Raw genomic sequence first — 15,962 nt, 5'->3', positions numbered from 1 at the left:
GGGAACAAAGAAAAAGTTGGTGGAGGGAGAGAGGTAAGTAAAGAACTTTCTTACAGACCTGAGGAATAGAATTTAAAATTCATGTTCCGTTCATTTGAAATCTTGGGAAAGTTGTAAAAAGCCTGTCATACCAGCAGACCATAGAACGTGACTGAGACTGAAACAATAGCCCAGTCAAAGAACCCCCAAGACCATTCCCACCAACACTGACAGGGCAAACCACCACTATATAAAAGGACAGCAAATCCCACTCCTTAGTAGTTCTGATGATATTACCTTGACCGGTAATGAAATGTCTGCAACAAAACAACCAAGCTCGGAAAGCACAACCAAGTTCAACCCTGAGTGACAAATGTTCTCTTCTGTCAGTACTATGTTCTCTGCCAGAGCAGGTATTGTGGATGTGACAAAACCTCCCATATTTAGCAAGCCCACTAAGAATTATTTCTTCCTGCTAATACTGTATATATGAGGACAAATCATCTTAGACTCCCAATGTTTAGGAACGAGTCTTAAGAAGCTGATGGCTAGTGAAAACTATTCTTCAATACTCCAAAGTGAGGGGGGGGCACAAATGAATTGCTGATTGTGCAAATGGTGTCAGTGGGAGATTAGTTTTTGAAATTATGGTGTGAATTATCTAAGTGATCAATTACCAGCATCAGGTTGGTTGTACTTCTTCAGGACTAAGAAAAATGGATTTGGCTAAAGCATGGTAAGCTTGATCATGAGGACTTTAAACTGAATTCTGTGAATGGTAGATGAAAATCCAAATGTAAGACCCTTACATCAAAAGTTGTGCTCTATAGAAAGAGGGCAGAGTGTTGCTTTATTGGGAAATGCTTAATAATTCATTACAAAAATAAAAGAATATTAATGTGAGAATCACTTGGTAAGAAGTCAAGCAGACGTTATCAAAACAATAGATTTGGACTGCCTCTTCTTGCACTGAAAATATATAAGAAAATTGATCAGGGCTTAACATCACTATATCTTCATTCAATTATCACAATCCTGGCACACCTGATTGTGGTCATTAAGCAATTGCATGGGATGTTAAGCGATCCACATAAGGATCATAGGTTCCTCAGTGGTGGGAGAGACTCTGGGATAGTCCCGGGATCCTGTTGAATTAAAGCAGGATTTTTGAGCAGGCTTACTAATAAAAGTAAATAAAAGTATGCTAGATACATACCAGCATGATGGTTCCAGAGCATTGTATGAAACCTGTATGTTCTTTTTATTTTTTTTACACTACATTTGCATAAGACAATCTAAAGGAAGTCTAAAGGCGCAGCTCTATTTTCATCTGACATTCTGTAATGGGAATTGTAAAATGGCTAGGAAGAAGGATTTGAAAAAAAAAAAAACATTTTAAGAATTTGGGGTTGAATTGATTACAGTCACCAAAGTGGAAAGAAATAAGAAGATGAGCTCTAATGGTAATGGCTATTTTCAAGCTGAAACCCATATAAAATTGAGCAAATTCATATCTCCCCTTTTAAAATATGAATTTAAACAACATTGGAATTTGGTGTTTTATTTCCAATGAAATTGCATTATTTTAAAAATTGTAAGGTTTTATTTTTTTATTTATTTTATTTAATTTATATGCCGCCCTATCTCCAATGGACTCAGGGCGGCTCACAACAATAAAACCCAAAATAACCACAGTACAAAGTTAAAATACCTAATTAAACCAGATAAAAGTTAAAAACCCATATAAAACCCCATCAGTCCAGGCTGGGGGACTTGAATAACCAAGTTTTTAATTCGCAGCGGAAAGTGCGAAGGTCAGGGGCCAGCTGGAGCCCCAAGGGGAGTTGATTCCAGAGGGTGGGTGCGCCCACAGAGAAGGCTCTACCCCTGGGGGCCGCCAGCCGACATTGTCTAGCCGATGGCACCCTGAGCAGGCCCTCCCTATGGACGTGAACCGGGTGATGGGAAGTTGTTGCTGGCTGCATGTGGTCCGCCAAATATCCTGGGCCTAAGCCATGTAGGGCTTTATAGATCATCACCAGCACCTTGAATCTCACCCGGAGGGCAACCGGCAACCAATGCAAGTCACGCAGGAGAGGTGTTACATGGGAGTATTGGGATTCTCCCATCACAACCCGCGCGGCTGCATTTTGTACCAGCTGAAGCCACCGAGTGGTCCTCAAGGGCAGCCCCAACAACCCCAAGGTTGTTACTACTAATTTTGTAATATGAAAGACAAGTTTAGAGGAGACAACCAAAACTTTGAATTCTACCTCGAAAATTATTAGAAGCCTCTGTAGTTTATGCAGTAGTGTTTCAAGGGCTTAACAAGGTATATCCATATGTAGCTACTCATCCTGACGCTTTGTGGACCAACTGCAGTTGTTGAATTTCTTCAAGGACAGTCCACATTGAGTACATTGTTAAAATTGAAGCAGAGGTAAGCCAGAAAATTGACTGCGATTAGGGCCTCCCAATCCAGAAGTGAGTACAGTTGGTTTTTCCTCAACACAAACTTTTATCCTCCAAAACTTGCTGAAAGACACATCTCTCTTTTATCTTTTGCAGATGACGCAGCAATCTCAATCAAATGTTGACTTCAAATTCATTTTAAAAACTATAATACATTTTCTTATATTATATAAAAAATTACTTTATCATGGTCATAGAGTTCTTATGTGTATAGTAAACTGCCTTCTAAAATGAAACAAAATGAAATAAAATTGATTTTTGATAATCAAACCAAAAAAGCACTTTTACTAAGATTAGTAGTACGGTGGTTATTAAAATGTTCCTAAATTTTTATATTGTATTTTAAATAATTAAATTGAACCTTTTAAATAAAATCCATTCTACTTACCATTTAGTACTTTCTGGTTGCACCCTTTCTAGCATGAAAATCAAAATAGATGTCGAGGAAGTTCAATAGAAGGTCAGTGATTCCACAAAGTAAAGACAGATGGTTTGAAAATACAGTCACTCACTTTACATTTTCCGCTACTTCTCCTTACTTTAGTTGATTACTACTGAAAATGACCTAAATGAGAAGTATACATAGAAATTGCCTGAAGAAGCACATACACGGGTCAGAACATTGGATCATGTTATATTCTGAAGGTGGGGCAGTGGTTAATAAGAGAAGCAGCAGCAACAGAGACATGGTTTATGATCCTTTTTTTAAAAAAACCAAAAAACTGTTCTATATTTATGGAAAACAAATAGAGTCATACATTTTACTTTTTCCAAAATGTTATATTCTGACTTCAAAAAAGGATGCTACTGAACTGATACTTTTTGAGATGCCTGTACATTTTCACATTTCACTCTTTTTTCAAATATTTAATTAAAAAAATTAAATGTGACAATGACATGTTGCAAAAAACCAGATTGAGAATCATCTTTATTTCCAAGAATTCTCCTAGGTTTCACATAGGCACCCTAGCCATTATTGGAGGGGAAAAATGACGGAGGATTGTTTGTGTTCATACATCAACAGTTTGGGTATTTGATTAATTTTGTAAATAAGCAATAATTCATGGCAACCAGTTTCTTTGAATAATACCACATTCTTTTAAAATAGCAAATTTGCTGACTAAAAAGTTTCATTTAAGTTTAAATGAAACTTAAAATTATATATTAGACTAAATTGTTCTAGTGTATTTTTAAATATTTTCTTATGAAGCAGATGTCATTGGTGGTTCTGGGCATGGGAGGATAAAAACCCTTTAGTGCAGGAAAATGTGTCCCCTTTATAAGTTACTAGTTATGTTTTTATACCTGATTAGCTAGACATAATAGAAAATGGAACCCAGAAAGCCTTTACTTTTACCAGTTCTGTTACATCCTTTCTCAAATCTGGCAATCAGAAGGGTACACAGTATTAAGATTGCAGACGTGCCATAGCTATCTATGAGGACATTTAAATTTTAAACCCTTTCCTAATGCTGATTTTTTTAAAAAAAAATAATTTAATATTTAATTTATTATATTTAAAATATTAAAATATTTAATTTTCCTAATTATGATATTTTGCCTTTTTCCCAGCTATCATAAACTAAGCCAAAATATCTATTTGTTAATTACAGTTACATCAGAGCTTGGCAGTTTATATGTGAAATTAAGTTCTTTCGCCTCAGGATATATCACTTTATATTTACTTAAATTGAACTATATTTATCATTTGCTAAATCGTTCACCAGTATATCGGTGTCCTTCATAATTGCTTTTGTATTTTAGCATCTCGAATATTAGTGTCAGATCACACAAAGTTGACCAAATTGACTAATCCCCAAGTCAAGGACATTTATAACAAGTTAAATTTGTTATAAATTGGGGGACTCAACTTTTTATTCCTTTCCACTGAGATTTGATTGCTTGATTATATGCCACGCTTCGTAGCAATAGCACTTAACTTATATACCGCTTCACAGTGCTTTACAGCCCTCTCTTAAGCGGTTTACAGAGTCAGCCTCTTGTCCCCAACAATGTGGGTCCTCATTTTACCCACCTCGGAAGGATGGAAGGCTGAATCAACCTTGGGCTGATCAGAATCGAAGGAATCAAATTCCTAGCAATGTGAGCAGAGTTAGCCTGTAGTATTGCATTCTGACCACTGCACCACCACAGCTCATGGCTGCTCCTAGCAACCTTATAGGTAGATTTTCTCCTTATTTATTCCTGTTCTTTGTTAGAGGTTAGCGACCCATAAAAGGAACCATCTTCTTATGTTATGGCAACTTATGCCATATGGCATCTTATGTTTACTTAAGAGCCTTTGTGCAGTTTTCTGTCAAATTTTATGAATGAACAAGTAAATATTTTGAGTATAACAAAAATCAGGTGTTAAATTCTTGGATTATTTAGATGCAGAGAAGACTATTGTAATCTCTGTCCTGGATATTTATGTTGTAAGATATTTTAACTAAAGGAAATGATTAAAGGTCCTTAAAATTGATAGGTCTTCCTCGAGTAATAGCAAATGTTTTATTGTACAATCCTATGTATATTTCCCCAAACAAAACCTTCACTTAGCTGAATTGGTTTATTCCCAGATCAGCTTTAAGAAACCATAGAAAGAGAGATAAATACCCTTGTTGCTCTGTTTTCATTGTAACTAGCTGATTAGACATTGAAACACTATGAAATCAAGCCGTTAGGATTTACTATTTCTTACTAATGGCTATGTGAGCTGATGGCAAATTTATGCTGGTCTTGATTTCTCTTTTATTTTCAGAATTGGGAGGCTATTTGATGGCACAGAGCCCATTGTTTTGGATAGCCTGAAGCAGCACTATTTCATTGACAGAGATGGCCAAATGTTCAGATATATTTTGAATTTTCTACGAACTTCAAAACTACTCATACCGGATGATTTCAAGGTGAATTGTATTTATTGTCGTCTTCATAATAACAGAAGGATTATGAAACAATTGTTTGAGTAACACTAGTTAACAATTGTAAAACACTTGGGGAATAATTGCTTTGATTGGTTTTGGCAAAATATAGTTAATTAAAATGGATATTTGAAATTAGCAAAGCAATATTCAACTTCTAATTTTAAAAGTATAGTTGTGCCAAATGTATAATGCCTTTGGGTAGCTGTGTCTCAACCCACACTGTTTCAGACATCTTGGTCTGTCCTTAATGAAACAGGGCTGTTTTTCTTTATACGTAGAACAAGATGGGATTGGTTCTTTTGGGGCAAATTGACTTGAAGGTGGTAGAGAAAAATCCAGGATATTGGCACCTAAGGGGAGGAAAGGAAAAGCAAAGGAAGGCAAGGTGCTAACAGCATTGAGGGGCAGGGGTGCTGCAGCACTGAAACATTGACAGCGGAGGAGGAAAGGCTGAAGAAGATGCAGCCTGGATTATCTTTTGCTAAACCATGTTTGCTTTGGAAGCTTAGTCACCATTTTATCACCAGCTTGCTTCTGAAAACCAACTTCTGGTGGACAATAATGGAAAAAACCCTGCTGTTTTTTATATTTATCACCTTGCAGTCTTCTTGGGGTTATTATTGGAAACAAAATGCGTAAAACGAATCCTTGATATGAACCAGTGGACCTTTTATGCAATTTATATTTCATGTAATCCAATTTTAATAGATATGCTTTATTTAAACCATATATGTGGCTTGTTTATTAATGTGACTTACTGTATTTGAATTAATATTATAATATATTCAGGAAATCATAAATGTATGTATTTTTACCCAACTTTTCTTCAGATAATGAAATTGGCATATGAGATTCATTTCCCTTCCATAGTTTGTTGTCACAACAATCTTATGATCTGATCTGAAGGCTCTTTTGATTTTGAATGTAATCTGAAGGAACTACATGACGGAGTGCATACTAAATTCAAGTCCTTCCAAAGATAGAAAAAAATTGTTACTGTCCAAATCACAAATTTAGACTTAAAAAATACTAGTGGTAAAAGGGACTGTTTAGGCTATCAAATCCAATCCTAAACTCAATATTTCATTTAATTAATTTAAATTAAATTGAACTATCCAGCATCTTCTTAAACACAGAGATGGAAAAAAATGACTCCTGGCTTTAGCCTGGACTAGTCCCTGCAGTTTTCTTGGCAAGATTTTCAGAAGTGGATAATTCCCTTCCTAGGATTCAGAGAGCATGATTGGCTGAAGATCACCCAGGTGGCTTTGGGTCTAGGATGGGACTACAACTCAAATTCTCCTATTTTCTAGCCTGGTGCCTTAACTGCTACACCAAACTGGTTCTACTCAATTAGTAATTTACTGTTAATCTCCATTTATCATATTTTTTTTTTAAAAAATAACAGCTTTATTTCTAGTTAGGACTTTTAAATATCTCAATTTTTGATAAGTAAAATAAAAATTACTTTATTGAATCCTAATTTATATTATTTAAAAACACATGATATTTAAGTGGGAATAATTTTAATTCATTTCTAAGAAATGATTTCAGTTAAATTTTAGATACTTTATCCAAGTATCTAGAATCTTTGTGTGTAGAATTTTAGATTCTTGGACTGTGGTGAAAAAGATGATTTTGAATTTACAAAATATGGCTTAGTGAAATTTGTCAATTCTTAGTCTTTTTGTGAATTTAAGTACCTACTATGAATAATACTGACAGATTCTTAGAAATCAGAAATGTAGAGATATGTTGTTAAAAAGAGATAATAGATAGTATATTGGTTAAATAGAGACAATGCATACCTTTCTTGAGCAATAATCTTTATTGCTCAGATCATACTTTGAATCTGCCTCAGAAGAGCACTTCCTATTGTACTTAAGTTTTTAGTTTTCCAGATGTGACATACAAAAGCTCATCATATTAAATGTATAAAGTTTAATGTGCGTATTTATATGCACACCAATACAGGACTATTGCCAAACTAAAACTTAAAATTAAAACTTAAAATTTGAAACCACAAATGTGTAAATTTTTATTTATTACAAAAATAAAGATTTATTATAATAAATTTTTAATAGTAGAAATAGAGCAAGTTGAATGTGTTCAGCTTGGATAAGAAGCAAAACGTCTTCAAGGAAAAACAAAGTCTAGTTGCCTTTTGAAAAAATACCTTTGGGACAACCAAGACCTGGATGACTGAGAACCTCCATAAACATTAAACAAGTTGAATGATTGGTATTGGGAGCCTTTTTTTAAAGATACATTAAATGTGTGAAAATATTTTGCAATTATTTGATAATGCAGTCCTATTTATTTTTATTTGTGGGTTTCATTGAACTCACTGAACTTTATTTCCAGGTAGGCCTGAATAAGTTCGTTAGTGATTAGCTTGCTTAGAATTTCACATCACATTATGTACCAGGTACAGAAAAATATTTACCAAGACACCACCACCCCCCAAAAAAAAAAAAACCCATCAAGGGAATTTTCTCCAACCATAGTCTTACTTTTAAACAATTTATGGCAGCTATTAGTAATTAATATACTTCATTTTAATACTTTCAAAATAAGTCTCACAATCTTGCTGTCCACAATCTATTTCTAAGGTTTCACATATTTCTTAATGATATAAACTGGAGAATAATTGTATGTCAACATTTATTAATATTTTTAATAGTATTTATTATATGTATTTTCTCACACTTGATTCTCTTTTGCATATATGCATTATGAACAGAACTGTATGGAAGTCATGTAAAAATAACCCAATAGTAATTAATGGCATCATCCTACTGTTGGACCCTTCACTCTTAATATTGCCAATATTTTCTTTCTCTTCATATCATAAAATGTAAAGCTAAAATATATCTCCATGTGATAAATCACAATAAAATATGTATATGTATATATGTGTATGTGTGTATAATGTAACACAATATTGTGAGTAATAACATAGTTATTAACTCAGAGCCTGAGTGGCGTAGGAGGCTAATGCCTCCTACTAAGGCAGCATTTAACATCCAGCTGCCTGCAATTACTGCGAGTAATTACTGCGAGTTCAATTCTCACCAGGCTCAAAGTCGACTCAGCCTTCCATCCTTTCTAAGGTGGTAAAATGAGGACCCAGTTTGTGGGGGCAATAAGCTGACTTTGTATAAAATATACAAAAGTATGAAGGCTATTGTAACGCATTGTAAGCCGCCCTGAGTCTCTGGAGAAGGGCGGCATATAAAAATAAATTTAAAAAAATAAATAAAAAATAAATAAATAGTAAGTGTCTTACACACAGAAGAGAATAAAAATGCAAAACAGTACAGCAGCCTACCTGTCCCTTTTAATGTGAAAATATCCGTAAGCTCTTAGTTGAAAAAAAGGGTGATTTCCGTTAATGTAGAGTTCTCCATAAGTTTCTGTTAGCCTTTAACGTACTATACTGAAGTAATAACTATTCAGATACTGTATAATGAGATTTTTTTTTACTGTGGTTCTAAACATCATGTATCTTTCAGGATTACAGTTTGTTATATGAAGAAGCAAAGTATTTTCAGCTTCAGCCCATGCTAGGAGAAATGGAAAGATGGAAACAGGACCGAGAGACAGGCCGGTTTTCGAAATCTTGTGAGTGCTTGGTTGTACGTGTTGCTCCGGATCTTGGAGAAAGAATTACTTTGAGTGGAGATAAATCTTTAATAGAAGAGGTTTTCCCAGAAATTGGTGATGTGATGTGCAATTCAGTCAATGCAGGTTGGAATCATGACTCAACGCATGTCATAAGATTTCCATTAAATGGATATTGTCACCTCAATTCAGTTCAGGTATGTAATCAGTGTATTTGCTTTTTTGCTTTTTTCCCTTTTAATCTATATTTATAATAATGTTTAACTAGATTGAAGCAGGAATAGTTCCCTTCTATATCACATGCTACAGAGTAAGGCAAATTTAGACATTTGGAATACCATTTGTATGAAAAGAGTTGAAACTTTAAGACAGTAGATGAAAAGACTTGAACAGAGAGAAGCCAAAATATTCTATGTTTAACATTAAATATTAAAAATATAGCATAAATATATAGGTAGTGATAGACAAAGATAATCAAAAGTACAGATGTATTACTAAAATTTCCCTTCATATAGTTTTGACTTTCATCTTGCCTTTTGTATTTTTATTTATTTTTTATTCTTTTGCACTCATTAATCTTATGCAGTATAATTAAAATGCATTAGTTTAAAAATAAATGGGTGAAACAGTCTAATGAAGTTGTGAAGGGCCATTTATACCATGAAATGCAACCTCCTGCTCAATGCAGGAGTTAGAATAGAAAAACTGCAAACAGATAGATATATATAAAGATAGATAGATAGATATATGTTCCTCTCAAACATATACAATGAAGGAGAGCTTATCATCTGAGTAATTTCATGTTAAAGGGCCTTTCTTGTTTTTTTAGCTATAAATCAGAATCATGTAACTTAAATACATTATTTCATGTCTTGCGTTCGGGAACAAGAGAAAACAAGTCCTGGATTGCTGTGTGGCATTCTTTCAAGTATTCATATCCACTTGCCTTTTTTAAGGCTATAAGTACCCTGTACCTTCAACCTTTCTCCATAGGCCTTTCTTTCTAATTTCCTTACCATCTTTCTCTTAACTTGGTTTAGTCATGAATTTTCTTAAAGTGAGTTGCCCAGAAATGAGCACTGTACAAGGTAGTGCCTGACCAAACAAAATGTTTTTACAGAAACATTACCAAGCCCGTGTATTCTCAATATTGTACATTTGAGTAGCCTTTCTTCTAAAGTATATTTCATTTATCTCTAAAACAGAATTTTATTCTGTTTTTATTTTCTGTTACTTTTTAAAACTAAAAAACTATTTTTTAGTTTAAAAAAAATTAAAAGGGATGTGTGTGGATACTTTGATTAAAAATAAGGCTACGGCATAATCACTTTTATGTTTCTTATTTTCTGTTAAAATTCAGAAGAGTCGTTCAGAATTATCATAGTCATGAATAATTATTGTATCATGCTTTGAATACCAGCTGCAGAGAAGCATTTCAGAGATACATTTTAATAATAATGGAATGGATTAATTTATGATTTCTGAATGACATTTTTGCACTTAGGCAGCTGCTTGTACTTTTTATGTTTTGTAGGTACTTGAGAGATTGCAACAAAGAGGATTTGAAATTGTTGGCTCATGTGGGGGAGGAGTGGACTCTTCCCAATTCAGTGAATACGTACTTAAGCGAGAACTCAGAAGGACATCTCGTTCATCTTCAGTCATTCGAATAAAACAAGAACCTCTGGACTAAGGACACTTTTTCTTATGCAACACAAGGGGAACCTTTTTCAGGTGCAGTTGGGACATCAAACAGCTTTAGAATGAAAAGTTGAATAAAGATACGTTTATATCAAATATAGAGACCATGCCTGTATTCAGATGAGAGCATTTGGAATAGTAATAATAACTTCAAGGTGTAAAATATGTATATGTGAAACATTACGTTTGCAAAAGAAAATAAAAATGGGTAAGTGAGGTTGGTGCTGTGATGGCCATTAAGTCTCTTAGGCCTTAGTAAGGCCTGATTGACTGTGAAGAAGCCATTGCCATTACTGGAAGCTAACATCTCTTTCCTGTTTTCCATTATTAAATGGCAGTCTGCTTTTCAGTGTATACACCTTGAATCAAGTTTACAGATGCCTGCTTTGGAAGTGACTGAACAGAATTCCAGAAGAGTTTTCTTCATCCATTGCAAACGAAAAGGTCATAAACAAGGATTTAACATGTAGCTTGTACAGAAGTCATACACTTCTGCCCACTTGACAGATGTGAACATTTTTCTTTCTTTCTAAAAAGGATCTACAATTTATTATTATATAGTAGAGTGGCCCTGGTTTAAATCTAATGATTTCAAAAGTGTTTTTTTTAAACTTGATAATATATGAAGTACAATAAATTCATTTAAAAGGAACTATTAAAATCAGCATTAAACAACAAGATAATTTTTTAAAACATAGCTTTTAATTAACTGTTATGCATTTTATGCATTTACAGGCTGCAATGCCATACACACTTATCTGAGAATCAGTCTTACTGGTCTCAGGAGATATGTATAGAATTGCACTGTAAACAACGATGAATTCTATTTGGAAAAAATATGAAGGCATGAATAAGTCAGTAAAAAAAAAGTGGTATCCTCTAATCCATTGTAGCAAAAGAAAATCGGTTACACTTTATAGTGCTACTTTCTCTTCTTCATTGATTTAAGCATTGTTTGAAAAGGTGGCTGTATGGTAAAATCCTAGTCCTAGAATTTTATAGATTTTTTTAAAGACTTGGTACAGCAATTAATTGGAGATTTACAGAATTACTTCAATTACACCTAACACCTCTGCTTGGGATAGCTTCATCAGTGTTATTAGATTTGTCTTCTTAAATCTTATAATCAATTTTTTTACAAAGTATGCTTCCATTCTGCATTGTTTTGCCTTTCTCAAAACAGGAAAGATAGTTCCTATCACCACCACCATCAGGGATCCCAAGGTTACTGGGACTTCATTCATTTGGTACTAATTCAGTAATAAAGGAAGCCATTAATAAACCACTTCCATACTATTGCCAAGAAAATTATGTGGACACATTCATGAAGTTACTGGGAGTTAACTCAAAAGAAAAATGCATTACTTTGTTACTTCGATATCTGAAGTCATCCATGTTTAATCTACACTTATTAAAATAAGAAATGCCAAATTGTCAGGACCCATAAGAATAATTATTGGCTGTTGGTTCTTTTTTCCCAATATGAATTGAAAAATTACTGAGAAAACTTTTATTAGTAGGCCAAATATGTACTGCATTATAATGGAATATATTGCAGTTGGGGTTTCTCATTTTATTATCTTTTTTTCTTTACCTATTTTTTTAATGTGAAGTTTGGAAAAAGAATTGAATGTCTTTTTTAAAAAAAAATGAAAAAGGAGCATGAGTAAATCTGTAAAAATAAAAGAATAGTGCATTGCTTAAGTTGGTCTTAATAAGACTTTTATGTTATATGTTTTAAAGATCCTCTTCTCAAGGACCAACATAGTTCCCCCTTTTTTGTCCAAGTAATATTAACTAAGTAGGTTTGGAAAAGATTGCAAATTATACTACAGAAGCCCCAAACTGTTCAGAAAATGATGCTTTCCTTGCCTACTCCCCGCTATTACATTGTCCTTTCCCACAAAAAATCTTTCTATATACAATCTAACATCCATTCAAGATAGCTCTAATCAATAAAAGCTAAAAGCATTACCAGTGAGGTTTTTTTTTTAATGTGAAATAACCTAATTACATACCACAATTGAAAGAATAAATCCCTAAAATATGTTGATGGACAAAAGTAATCTTGTGATATTCCAGAAGTGAAAGTTTGTAAAATTAATATAATCTCATTTATCCAATGTCATATGTATCCTTAGCAGTTAAGGTAAAAATGACGGATGACAATAATATTAACACAGTTTCATTGAGAAGGTATACTGAATTTGTGTTCCCAAATCTGTGAATTTGGACAATAGCAGTAATACTGCATTGCTGTATTTGGATTATTGTTATATACTTACTTTTTAATGGGAATTAGTTTTAATGGATGTGCATTTTTATCTTATTTTGCACTATGGTAAAACAGAAGGAACAGAAAAGTTGGAAAAATATTCCTTTTTAATCAGAAAAATCTACAAATGTATAGAAAAATAAAACAACACTATCTGTACTTACCGTACATTTAATATACACATTCCCTTCATTTTTAAAGTAGATGGTCTAGACACTGAATTTTAAGAATGAGATGATGGGGAAATGTTATTTTGTTCTATATGTAGCACACTGTTGTTCATAAGAACCAATAGGCTTTATCTGGTTAAAACTCTAGGTAGGATATTTTGATAGAAAAAGACAGCACATATGTGTTGTTGAAAGTTGTTCTTCCCACTTACAAATGCTGCAACTCAAATTACTGTGATTTTTGTGTTCAATGGGATATGGAATCTACGTTGGCAATTTGTTCTTGTTCAGTTGTCTGAAATAGACATTGTATCACGTTCCTTTCTAATTCTTTTATCAGATAAACATTTCTTCACTGAATGTTATGAATTGAATTACAGATTGTGGAGGACTGGAATGTCAATGACATTGTACTCTAGGTCAGTCACAGAATCCGAGGTTATGAGCTGAATAAACATGATGCAGGGGTAACAAAATGTAGACTTCTTGGTAAGTCTGATTAGCTATATACAAAGGGAGCAGAATCTTGAACAGTCTGTTAAATGTCATTTGTTAAATCAGATTGGTAGATACGAGCAATAAATATATTAAATAAAAAAAATGAGCAGCTCTCTTTTTACCAGGTAATAATTTCTGAAACACATGGTGATTATAATTCAGCTTTTTTGAAAAAAAAAAAAACCTACATTTTATTTCACCAATGGATGCTATATATTGCTGTAACTCATAAAAATGGAACATCAGCTGCCAAGATTATGTATTCTTTCAACATGATTTAAGTGGTACCAAAGGGGTACTGGGTACACATGTGGAAAGAGCAAACAATATGACTTTCTCAGAATAACGTGGCTGGAGTTGCGAATGAAACAAATTTCTGAAGGCAAATTGATAGTTGTTGTTTATATTGGTTTTGAATGCATTTTAACCAGTGCAAATGCATCTTTCTAGTTCTCTGATGTTTAATCTGCTTATTTCTTTAAAACATACTTAGACCACTCATTGTCTAATATAGACATTTTGACATGTCTCAAAAATGAGTCCAATCAATAAAATTTGTAGAGATTTGCTTCTTATTTGATAACTGCAGTGGTGAACAGACTGTTTCTAAAACTGGTGTACAAAGCAAGAGAACACATAATATCAGAGATACAAAATAGCTGCAGCCTCCAGGGAGAACAGCTTTTTTTTTTTTTTAATTTGATTTATATGCGCCCTTCTCCGAAGACTCAGGGCGGCCTTCAATGTGTTAAGCAATAGCCTTCATACTTTTGTATACTTTATACAAAGTCAGCTTATTGCCCCCACAATCTGGGTCCTCATTTTACCTACCTTAGAAAGGATGGAAGGCTGAGTCAACCTTGAGCCTGGTGAGATTTGAACTTGCAGTAATTGCAGGCAGCTGATGTTAATAACAGTGCTTTAGTCTGCTGCGCCACCAGGGCTCTTATAGTAGTGATGGCGAACCTTTTTGACACCGAGTGGCCAAACTGCGTGCGTGCATGCCCAAACTGAAAGATGTGTGCACATGCGCGGACGTACGCAGCACAGACCTGAAGACTGGCTGGCAGGAGGCGGGGCATGGCAACATGGCAAGAGGTAAAATCTTTTTCTTTCTTGAGCTTCTGTTTTGTCGTTTGCAGGGAAACAGAAGCTCATGAAAGGAACACCACTGAGATCTGACCTGGGGCGACAGTGCACATACCAGCAGAGAGGCCTCTGTGTGCCATCTCTGGCACATGTGCCATAGGTTCACCATCACGGTATTATAGCATAGACGAGTCACAGAAATGCTCCAAGTGCTTGATGCAGAAACAGAAAAGAATTCAAGTTGAAAGTAGACAGATGAGAAGGATGTAATTTTTAATATTAATTTTAAAGCTCTAGAAGTAAGCTAGACCTCCTGATCTTTGTGCAGTGGATAGGACAAATGGCAATTAGGAGTAAGTGTATTTGCTTTATACATACTGCAACTTCCTGTTGAGCATGATTGAAGTATCAAATGTGGCTGTCTATTCAAGGGATTCTAATTACAGCTCTTCTTTAAGTTATGGAATCTGATTTTGAACTTTGCAAGGAGACTAAATATTAAGGAGCATGCTTACCTAAATTCTGTATTTTTTTTTATCAACGTGTTTGTCTTACTTTGATCACCAGCTTGCCAAAGAGGGTAAACTAAACTGATATTTGGGAGGGAAATAGATTTTTTAAAACTCTGCAATAATATTTACCATTGTTCTTTTTTATTATTTCTTTAGAAACTAAAAACCAATTATTCTGTCATTCCTGTCCTTCAAAATTCTCTATTAGGAATTACTTCCATTGGACAAGTGGCATTTGAATACAGACATTCCTGCAGCCTGAGGTTTATTTACAGTGGAAATGAAACCAAGAAAGCTCCAAGCCCCTCGGGCCACTTAAATATTTCAGACTTCAATGTGAGTGCTTTATTATTTCTTGTGAGAGTAAGAGATCACCAAGAGTAAGATCAATACTTTACATTAAAGTTTCTTGTCATCTTTGGCTATTTCCTCACTGATTTGATTACCTACACCTAAGAAAAAAATGACATGTTAGATCACATATTCTCCATCTGAGGCTATTGCTCCCTTCAAGACTTGCAATCTTGTATTTTTAATTCAAAACTATATTGCAAAGTTGGATATTTTTGTTTTATTTACCAATTTATTTCTTCAAGAAAAAAATTGAATTCCCCCCCCTAAAAATCTGTTGATCCCTTTCTTTTATATCATACTTTCCAATTTAACAATGGACATTCAATATAAAAATTATTATATCTGCAGTAATTTTTGTTATAAA

General features: G+C 33.9%; 1 protein-coding gene across 9 annotated transcripts in view; it reads left to right on the top strand.

Annotated features, from left to right (window-relative positions):
* KCTD1 (potassium channel tetramerization domain containing 1) overlaps positions 1–13,746 on the top strand; it is a 97,684-nt gene extending 83,938 nt beyond the window's left edge. For all 9 annotated transcript variants that reach the window (XM_034429642.3, XM_087890508.1, XM_087890505.1 and 6 more), the window contains 3 exons: positions 5,213–5,357; positions 8,891–9,196; positions 10,534–13,746. In XM_034429642.3, coding sequence (XP_034285533.1) covers positions 5,213–5,357; positions 8,891–9,196; positions 10,534–10,692 — 610 coding nt within the window. In that variant the 3' untranslated portion in view covers positions 10,693–13,746. The remainder of the gene's footprint in view (positions 1–5,212; positions 5,358–8,890; positions 9,197–10,533) is intronic.
* The last annotated feature ends 2,216 nt before the right edge of the window (positions 13,747–15,962 follow it).

Source organism: Pantherophis guttatus, chromosome 3 (genome assembly GCF_059756535.1).
Source record: "Pantherophis guttatus breed Tessera chromosome 3, ASM5975653v1, whole genome shotgun sequence".
Lineage (NCBI taxonomy): Eukaryota > Metazoa > Chordata > Lepidosauria > Squamata > Colubridae > Pantherophis > Pantherophis guttatus.
This window is presented reverse-complemented; position numbering and strand designations above follow the sequence as displayed.